The 9,335-nt window shown below is 44.0% G+C and overlaps 2 protein-coding genes across 3 annotated transcripts; both read left to right on the forward strand.

Annotated features, from left to right (window-relative positions):
- Nucleotides 1-454: 454 nt before the first annotated feature.
- Nucleotides 455-4,203, forward strand: LOC136501383 (protein CURVATURE THYLAKOID 1A, chloroplastic-like). 2 transcript variants are annotated; one of them, XM_066496896.1, is made up of 5 exons: nt 455-785; nt 2,838-2,941; nt 3,021-3,128; nt 3,255-3,326; nt 3,741-4,203. In XM_066496896.1, the coding sequence occupies exons 1-5, from the start codon at nt 662-664 to the stop codon at nt 3,807-3,809; spliced, it is 477 nt and encodes a 158-aa protein (XP_066352993.1). In that variant the 5' UTR covers nt 455-661; the 3' UTR covers nt 3,810-4,203. The 2 variants fall into 2 exon arrangements, with proteins under 2 accessions (XP_066352993.1, XP_066352994.1); XM_066496897.1 differs by having other exon boundaries at nt 470-785; nt 2,841-2,941.
- Nucleotides 4,204-5,549: 1,346 nt separating this feature from the next.
- LOC136500495 (14-3-3-like protein GF14-C) lies at nt 5,550-8,777 on the forward strand. The gene is made up of 6 exons (XM_066495852.1): nt 5,550-5,627; nt 6,724-7,136; nt 7,241-7,319; nt 7,462-7,584; nt 8,243-8,359; nt 8,450-8,777. The coding sequence occupies exons 2-6, from the start codon at nt 6,745-6,747 to the stop codon at nt 8,507-8,509; spliced, it is 771 nt and encodes a 256-aa protein (XP_066351949.1). The 5' UTR covers nt 5,550-5,627; nt 6,724-6,744; the 3' UTR covers nt 8,510-8,777.
- The last annotated feature ends 558 nt before the right edge of the window (nt 8,778-9,335 follow it).

Below are 9,335 nucleotides of genomic sequence, written 5' to 3' on the forward strand. Positions count from 1 at the left end.
TTATTGATGACCGGATAATATTAGCCATGGATATAAACATGATCTTTCTATAGAAAGACGAATAGTTAAAAAAGAGATTGATTCTCATCTTAGTGGCTTAGGCACTCGGACTATATATGCACGTTAATCGTGCACGTGCATCAGGGCGATCCTCCATGTCACGTACTCGGTAGTCGGCGTCGCGAAGATTCAAGCCTCGAGACGATGGCCAGCAGACGAGACTCTAATCTATGATACTAGTAGATCAATAGAAAGTCCAGACGTCGGCGATGAAGAACTGCACGTTCTAAGACTGTACCCTAACTTTCCGAATTTCCGCTGGCGGTCCGCTGGCGTCCTTATGGCCGCGTGGGTAGGACCTGGGCTCCCCGTCCGTATGGCCACGTGGGCCTGGAAATCAAGGAAGTCCATCATCTCTCGGCAAGGAGCAGCTCCTGCGTTCGTTTAGCATGACGCCGATACGGTTTTTTTTTTGTTTTCTTACAAATACAATGAAAGCATTTGCTGGATCTGTACCCTGTAGCTCCGCCCCTGGGGACCTCTAACCCCAAGCTTGATCTCGTGCGCTCCTCTCCCTTCCCCTCTTCCTCAGTTCCTGTCCTAGGGTTAGCGAGCTTGACCCCGTGCGCCTGCTTGGGTGGCTGACCGCACAGGCGCCGAGATGGTAGCCGCTGCTGCGGCGGTGCGGCCGGTGTCCCTCCGCCGCCTCGGCGCTCTCCTCCGCGCTCCTGTGCCCTGCGGCCTGACCACCTCCCGCGTCGCCGCACCCTTCCCCAGCCGCATAGGTACTGAATAGCTCTTCTCTTTTGATGTTCCTCTGAAACGCTCATATGCTTCAAATTTCGATATGGGATCGGCAGTTTCTCCAACGCTATTTTGGTTGTGGTACTCAGCAAAATGTACATGGCATCTTCTAGCCTATGAGCGAGTATTCAAAATGATTGGTTGGAGCTAGGCAAAATTCCGTGACATAAGACTCAACCTCCAAAATTCTATCATATATAGTGATAAAAAAGGTTATTAATTGTGATGTTGGTTCATTTCTAGCCTTTCGCACGCTGTATTTTGGTGTGTGCGGAGCCACAGACAATGCTAACATGGTTTATCATGACATTTAGAGCTTGTTTGGCTGCACACCAATCCACCCCAATCCCTCCCAACCCAAGTGGATTGGGTTGGATTGATGTGCAGCCAAATAAGCCCTTAGGGCCTGTTTGGATCCCATGAATTGAAACCAATTTCTAGAAAATGCTCCCCATCATTATTAGATTACTTTCCAATTCCTCTTAATTCCTGGGAACCAAACATGGCTTTAGAGTAATCTAGGGGCAGGGCTTTAAAGGCCACTGGTTTCCTGGTTATTTTTACACTGTCAGGTTGCTAGGCTTTCCAATTGGTGAGTATAAATGAGGCCTGGGAAGCTCATTTGGTCCAAGAACATGCCAGTTTTCTCAGTTTTTTTTTTTTTCAGCATGTTGTGTGCATACTCCCTATTTTTCTGAGTGATAGCTAGTAGTAGTAGCTGCTGCTGCTGTGAAGCGTACTTGTGGATTGAGATAGAAACTACACAATTACATGAACTCTACACTGCAGGTTAAAGAAGATGTTATTCAAAGTGAACTTGAACCCCTAGCCAGTTATCAAATGGAGATGCGCTTGTCACAGCATCATTTGTGAAAAAAACTTGAAGAAACAAGAGTTCAAACAACAGACTTGTTAATTGCCATCCATTTATGTTCCTCAGCAACAAATCTCAACTGACCTTTCTCCTCAATCAAGGGAGCTACCATACTGGCAGTAGCAGCTGGAACTATTTGGCAAGTTCTAGACACACAGCTGGCAAGACCAACTAGCAGAGCACTTCTTCCTCATTCATCAGTTTGTGAAACAGTGGCATTCTTTAAAATTAATTTAATAAAAGCATTCACAACCTTGTCCATCAAGCTGGTGCATTGTGCAAGTCTGGTACCTAGCTGCTGCAGCGAAGAAATGGCATGGCTAGGTTGCCACTGGCTGGCAAGGCCTATGTGTTGTGTGAATCCTCCTAGCTGCCACAAAGCAACTATCAACAAGTAAACCTAGCTAGTCATTACAAACCCTAGTTCTGCATCATGGAGGATGTGGGCAAAGTACATCTGATTAAGGAGAATGCTATTAGAAGAGGTAGATATTGAAGACGTCACCTGGACTGGATTTGGTAAAAGGGATTTTTTTTTTATAAACATAAAAAAGAAATTCGATTTCGGCTTCCAAACAAGAGCTACAAGCATTTGTTTTTTTTCACTCACCAGGTCATTGAGTTGGCTAACAAGTTTCCCTAAACAGTTATTCTTTTTTCTGCTCTACAAGTTCCACACAAAATACAATCCAAACTCCAAGTTTTTGGTTGATATTTTTTGTTTGTGCAAAAAGGTGGTTTGTCACCAATTTTCTTGCTTAGGATCTTCATAAATCATTATTACCTGTAAAGGGGACAGGTTCCAAGACAATGGATTTGCCACTGCCTGACAAGATCTGTCTATTTTCCCTTTTCATTAAAAACTGGCATATTCTTGGGACAAGGTAACCATAGCTAACTTCTTGAGTTTGTGCAGCCTGTTATAATTCATAATTGCGATTTGGTAAAGTATACCTGTTATTGTTAGCAAACGTTGAAAAAAAAGTTTCTTTAGGAAGCCAGGGGCATCTTTTTCTTTTGTTTGAAGAAAAAGGTTCCAATCGTTTAGCCCCTCCAAAGAAATACATGGCTTCAATGTCTGCTATGTAACTGGCAAAGTTATCTAAACAGAATTTGGTTGTTAGTAAAACCAGTCTAACAAAATGTCATTCTTTGTCAGCAGATTCCATGAAGATTTCTCAACTCCAATTAACAGCTACACGATTTTCAAAAGAGAATAATTTTGATGAGGATGACGAGCTCCTTTCTGAACTCAGAGATAAGGTTACTTATGAAGTTATATACCTATATGCTAATAGTCTTAGACTCTTGGTACAAAAACTTACCATGATGCCTACTACAGTGGGATGCAACGGAGAATAAGTCCTCTCTTGCCTTGTATGGTGCTGGAGCAATCCTCACTGTCTGGATATCCTTGGTTGTAGTCAAATCTCTCGACTCTGTCCCATTGGTATATAGCTAGCTTATCTTGCTACTTCCACTTACTTGTGTTTGTTTGTTCTCTAAGACCATGATGCTATTCATATTGTCATTTACTTATTTTATTATTTTTTTGTTCCCCTGCCATGATATGTAGCTCCCAGGCTTACTGGAGCTAGTGGGGCTCAGCTACTCTGGATGGTTTGTGTACCGATACCTGCTTTTTCAGGTAATCTTAAAAGTTAAAACCATGTAGGTTGGCTGTGAGACTTCTTTTCCACTATTCAACACGAGTTTCTCAAGTTCAAGTCGTCCCTTTGCTTTGCACACCTAAAAGGCTGTTGGCAGAACCGTGGAAGATGCGCAGCTTGATATTAAGAGCTTGCACAGATCAAGTTGTCCACTGTCAAGGCCTGACAAGCCTAGCAGATACTCAAACAGCTGGCTAGTGTGCTTTGTCAGAGTTAGATGCAGTGTCCTTTGCATTTTGTTTAATCTGAAGGAAATTCACAGAGCATTTAAAATACAAATAATTTACGTTGAATATGCCCTGGCGCAATGATCTGTAACACAGAGAAATACTGATTTTGTACATTTAGAAGATAATATCCAGGTTTTGGTTCTGACTTTTTTTTTCTGGCAGGAAAATCGGAAAGAATTGACCGAGCTTATCGATGATATAAAGAGAAGGATTATTGGCAATGATGATTAGCTGTTTCCTGGTTTGTAGTTCAATTTCTCTGATGGAACCTTGTAGGCCTCTATTCTTAAATTAATGCCAGTCGATTTAGAAACGTCCTGGAATTATTCAGAGCTATGAGGTATGGCCTTACACACCTCCTGTGCCGTCTGCAGTTGAGCATGTTATTTGCTGAATCTTCTTATTCAGCATGGTCTAGAAAAAATCTTGTATTCTCTCCGTATATTCAACTTCTGAGGTATGGTCTTCCACACCAAGATGTACCTGCAGTTTAGCATGGTCTAGAAAAATTCTTGTATTCTCCATATACGCCGCTGTGGTTCCTCTCACAAATTCCTTGTGCTTTCCTAGCCAAAAGTTAGCCGTCAGAACATACAATTATCTGAAACAAAACCCGATGCACTTTCTTCCGCACTTGGTCAAAGATGATGCACCTTATATTGCTATATATCGAGTCATTATCAATTTATTACCAGCACGGTATGTACAGCTTCTTTGCTTTCCATGTTGCTCTGAGTTTGCCGGCAGGGCGTTGAGTGTTGACACTGGACACCAACCAGCTCTAGCTGCATGCTCGAATTATCGCACGAATCAATGCTGTAATGATACTGTATGATATGTATGGTGGCATGCACCGGCTGATCCCGTATCTTTGCCGTACGAACGCTGTCAAAGACGTGCCACATCTGGATTTGCATCCATCACTCTCCGGATTGCTTCGGCGAGATGCCATCCCTTTGTGCGCCCGAGATGGAACCAGCGTTGGCTGGTGGATGGTGGGCTGCTGCAACTTGCCAGCGGGAAGCGCGTCGTTTCTTTGACAAAAACTTGTACGGCGCCATCCTTTTTATTATTCTATTATTATCAGAGACGATTTCGTTTTCCGTTTATTTGGGAGCGTCTAAATTGGGAGGCTGTCTGTTTTCCGATGTCCAAATTCAGGCTTCCCGCAACCGAAAACATAATTGTACTTTTAAAAGAAAAAAAAGGATTGCTATCTGCATGATCTCCGGCCTTTTCCTTTGAAATAGAAAGAAGGGTTATATATATACAATAAGTAGTTGGAACAACTTTTCCTGTGCAGCACCATGTGCAGGTGCAGCTGATCCAGCTGTGCATGTTGCTCAAGTGCTGAGATGCCCCGTCGGATCAGGAACTAATAATCATTTGATTACCCGATGAATCACAAGCCTTTTCTGCAAAACATACTGTGAGCCTGTTTGCTGGGCTGATAAGTCCGGCTGGTGCTGGTTTGTTGTGAGAGAAAAATACTGGCTGATAAGCCCTGACTGAAACCAACAAGCGAACACGCTATATATTCGCTTGAACTTATTCGAAACTACCAACGTATCTGCATAAGCATTAGCATAAACTAATTTTCAACAATACACAATGTTTCCACTTCCTAAACCGGACATTTCCTTAGGTTAGAAAAATGACCTATCGTTCGCAACAAGGCCGGACCCACATGTCATACCCACGGGCTCGACTTTTTGCCAACTCGCGGAGCCCGAGGGAGAGGTTCGCATGGGGATACTCGCACCGACCACGTACACCGAGCCCACCACACCGGATCATCTTTCCCGCTCCTAATGACATAAGGGTCCTACTAGCGCGCCGCGCCCGCGTGTCAGAGGCACTCGCAGCCCACCCATGCCATGCGCGAGGGTTGTCGGTGTGGGCTCCCCGCAGTCGCCGTGGCGCCGCGCCATTGGCTCGCTGACCGTAGCCTCGCGCTCGCGTCCCGCTATAAAAGGTCCCACGCTGCTTCGCCCTGTCCCCCGACCACAACCGTTCCGCCGCACACAGGAGCCAGCCCCGCGCCAGGAGGTTAGGGTTCCCGATTTACCCAGCTTCTTTTATTTTTTTGATTAGAGAAATTAATCTTGCGTGCTGTCAAGAGTGCTGCTGTCCTGCTTGATCTAGTTGCGTGTTGCATGGTTCGTGGTACGGGAGATGCGGGAGCGGTGCGAGTTTCCTCCGCCCTTTTTGTTCTTCCGATTTTTTTTTCCCGGGTGGTGGTCTGCGACGCATCTAGATCCGCTTTGTCTCGGGGTGCCGCTGTGTGGCTTTCTTCGAGCTCGATCCGCGAGATCTGAGGCTTCGAGCGCACGGGGCGCGTAGATCCGCCTGATTTGGGAGTAGTTTGGTGCGAAGGCTGACTGCTGAGCACCTTTTGGGTTTCCGTTCCCCTTTTGGGGTTAGCAACCGTGCCTGTTATCTGTTGGAGGCTTTGGAGCGGGGACACGGATGGTTGAATGTGGAATTCCTGGAGTGAAGTAGCGTGTTCAGATATTGGATCCGGATGTACGCGTGCCTTCACGGTTAGTGTATTAAAGGGTAGTTCGTTCTCTTGCTGCTAGGCGTTGGATGTTATTTCTCGATTTGTGTACTGTTAGGTGTGTCGGATTTTGGGTCATGTTTCACCTGTTTAAGGATTTATGGTTGGGTAACCTGTTGATCTGGGGTTTTGAATGATGATGAGTTGCTGTTGAATTAAATAAGATAACCTTGTCAAGGATAGATCCGGTTGGTCTTTTTCAGTGATCTGCTAGGCAGTAGTTTAAATAGGTTAGTTCTATCTGATTTCTTAATTTGATGGATTTGGGGATCACTACAGAATGAACATATCATATTAGCTGCATTGTGTGGGGTCTGCTGTTTCAATTTTTGAACCTGAACGTGGGTGCTGTAAGCTAGTGTTCGATTAGATGGTGCTTCTTGTTGTGGCTGCATTACTGTTTCAATCAGGTTTTTATGACCCTTTCGTATTTCTCAGAAATGTTGTTAATAAGCTTGTTCTTAGCAAACATGAGGATGGCTTAAGTTGAGTTTAGTGGCCAGCCATTACCTTTCCCATGTAATCATTTTAGTTGACATTTTGTACCTTTTTAGGCAATGGCTTATCAGTTCCCTTTTGTTGCAGTAAGTTTGTTCTTTTATCAACATGTCGAGGGAGGAGAATGTTTACATGGCCAAGCTGGCTGAGCAGGCCGAAAGGTACGAGGAGATGGTTGAGTATATGGAGAAGGTGGCCAAGACTGTAGATGTTGAAGAGCTCACTGTTGAGGAGCGGAACCTCCTGTCTGTTGCATACAAGAATGTCATTGGGGCTCGCCGTGCTTCATGGCGCATTGTCTCTTCCATTGAACAGAAGGAGGAGTCCCGTAAGAACGAAGAGCATGTGAACCTTATCAAGGAATACCGTGGGAAGATTGAGGCTGAACTGAGCAACATCTGTGATGGCATCCTGAAGCTGCTTGACTCCCACCTAGTTCCTTCTTCTACTGCTGCCGAATCAAAGGTCTTCTACCTCAAGATGAAGGGTGACTATCACAGGTTGGGAAGGGTGCAATGCAATATTACGATGTGCAATCATATCTGTATAAGCTGAAGAAACCAATCAGATTTATTAACCTTCCTGTTCTTCTTAACTATGGCAGGTATCTTGCGGAATTTAAGACTGGTGCTGAGAGGAAGGAATCTGCTGAGAGCACAATGGTAGCCTACAAGGCTGCTCAGGTTTGTTCATTTTTTCTGCTCTGATAATATGACAACTGTCAATATTCATATCATATAGATGACAAGTTCATTTCTTTGAATGCTTACTGTTAGTCTTTACACTGTTTTCTTATGAAATTTTATTCTGCTATGTATTGTGTAGGACATTGCTCTGGCTGAGCTGGCACCTACCCATCCGATAAGGCTTGGGCTTGCTCTTAACTTCTCAGTGTTCTATTATGAGATTCTGAACTCCCCAGACAAAGCTTGCAACCTTGCAAAGCAGGTTGGAATCACATCTACTTTTCTACTACATACATTCATTTTATAGTGTGTTTATGAGGGTGAGGGTTGTTTGCGCATTTGAGCTTGGGCAGAAAAAGAATATCTAGTGCCTTTTAACTGTAAAATACAGGATCCTTGTCCTAAATTGTTCAGTATATCAGGAGCTTTTATTGCTTCTCATACGAACTTTTGCCCTTATAGGTTCACATTGCTATTTGATTACTAGATATCTTGATCCCTGTGTATGAGATCAGATAGTTTCTGATTACCTCTGATATGATGATGGTTTATGATTAGTGATGCTACCACTGATATGATGAGCTGCTGATTCTCCATGTTTGCACATATCTATACAGGCTTGCTTCTAGTAGTTTTGTGCCATTCTGCCCTGTTATTGCTAGACTCTTGCTTGTTCTTAAGAACCTCGTTAAAAGGATTCTTCATGTTCTATTGGATTGTGGTGATACTTGTAAATCTGGCACCTACATTATCAAGGCGATAATGATGCCATGTGTTTTACGGTTTGAGTATCTAAAATTAATTTGTGGTAACTGGGAGGCATTCGAGTTGGTTGCCTGATCATTTAACTTTTATATTGTGCCTTAGTCCTCATGCCATTGGAACTTTGATAATTGATAATGATTGGGTAATCTTTGCAGGCGTTTGATGAAGCTATCTCTGAGTTAGACACCCTTGGGGAGGAGTCATACAAAGATAGCACTCTGATCATGCAGCTCCTAAGGGACAACTTGACCCTTTGGACCTCTGACCTCACGGTATTTTCTTCTCCCAAAATAAACCTAACCTTTATTCTGTTGCCTGTCTACTCTTATCCGGTGCTAAAAATTTGTATCTGGTATGTGCAGGAGGATGGTGCTGATGAGGGCAAAGAAGCCTCGAAAGGCGATGCTGGTGAGGGACAGTAATCTTCGAAGAGGTCATGTTGTTCCAGCCCATTGTTTAGATGATCTATGCTGTCGAAGCTGTGCCGTGCCATTATTGTAGCTGATTTGCTCTCCCCTCACTTCTTTTTCCTTATATTAGTAGGGTGGTAGTGGTCGAATTAGTTTCCATTGCTTTGTGTTGCCGCTAGTTGGCACTAGGTCCGTGTGGACTGGTATTGTTCCCCTGGATTTGACAAGCATGTCTGTGGTCGCTCTAGCGTTTTATTGAGCTTCGAAGTTATCGCATTCATTTCGGTTGCAATCAGTTATTCGGCGTGTTCGCTGGTTTGTTTTTGGGCTGGTTTGGGCTGGCTGGTGCTGGTTTGTTGTGAGAGGAAAACATTGTTGGCCGCTTGAATAAGCCTGGCTGAAACCAACAAGCGAACATGGTGATTGGCTGGATATGCGGACGGCTGTTTGAATCTGCGGTTTAACGTGTTGTGCTTTTGGATCTTCGGAAAGCGGAAACATCGTAGCGTCTGGGCTCTTGGCAGCCAGAGTTCCTCACCGGAGCTGTGTACCAATTGTTATGAAACGGTCTCTCACAACATTAACCCTTTGGTTGATCTCATCAACGAGCCTCCTAGTTTTATTTCTAAAGGGTATGTCCTTTGGGAATAGTCTCATCTGTCTACTATAAGATTAGTGGATAGGATTAGACAATTAATTTTACTCCCAAAGACAATTTCATAATTTTTGGATATTGTTAGATAGGGTTTTTTATTTTTCTCCCAAGTGCTGTCCTGTTCAAACTGGACATGTCCGGTAATTTTCGCTAGTCCTCTGCGGTGATACTAGACAGGTCTGG

This window comes from Miscanthus floridulus, chromosome 13, assembly GCF_019320115.1.
Source record: "Miscanthus floridulus cultivar M001 chromosome 13, ASM1932011v1, whole genome shotgun sequence".
NCBI classification, from domain to species: Eukaryota; Viridiplantae; Streptophyta; class Magnoliopsida; order Poales; family Poaceae; genus Miscanthus; species Miscanthus floridulus.

Coding starts and splice junctions, on each gene's coding strand:
- LOC136501383 (XM_066496896.1), top strand. CDS start 662: ATGGTAGCCGCTGCTGCGGCGGTGCGGCCGGTGTCCCTCCGCCGCCTC. Junction 2,942..3,020: donor TTTCTGAACTCAGAGATAAG/GTTACTTATGAA, acceptor TGCCTACTACAG/TGGGATGCAACGGAGAATAA. Junction 3,129..3,254: donor CTCTCGACTCTGTCCCATTG/GTATATAGCTAG, acceptor CATGATATGTAG/CTCCCAGGCTTACTGGAGCT.
- LOC136500495 (XM_066495852.1), top strand. CDS start 6,745: ATGTCGAGGGAGGAGAATGTTTACATGGCCAAGCTGGCTGAGCAGGCC. Junction 7,137..7,240: donor ATGAAGGGTGACTATCACAG/GTTGGGAAGGGT, acceptor TAACTATGGCAG/GTATCTTGCGGAATTTAAGA. Junction 7,585..8,242: donor CTTGCAACCTTGCAAAGCAG/GTTGGAATCACA, acceptor TAATCTTTGCAG/GCGTTTGATGAAGCTATCTC.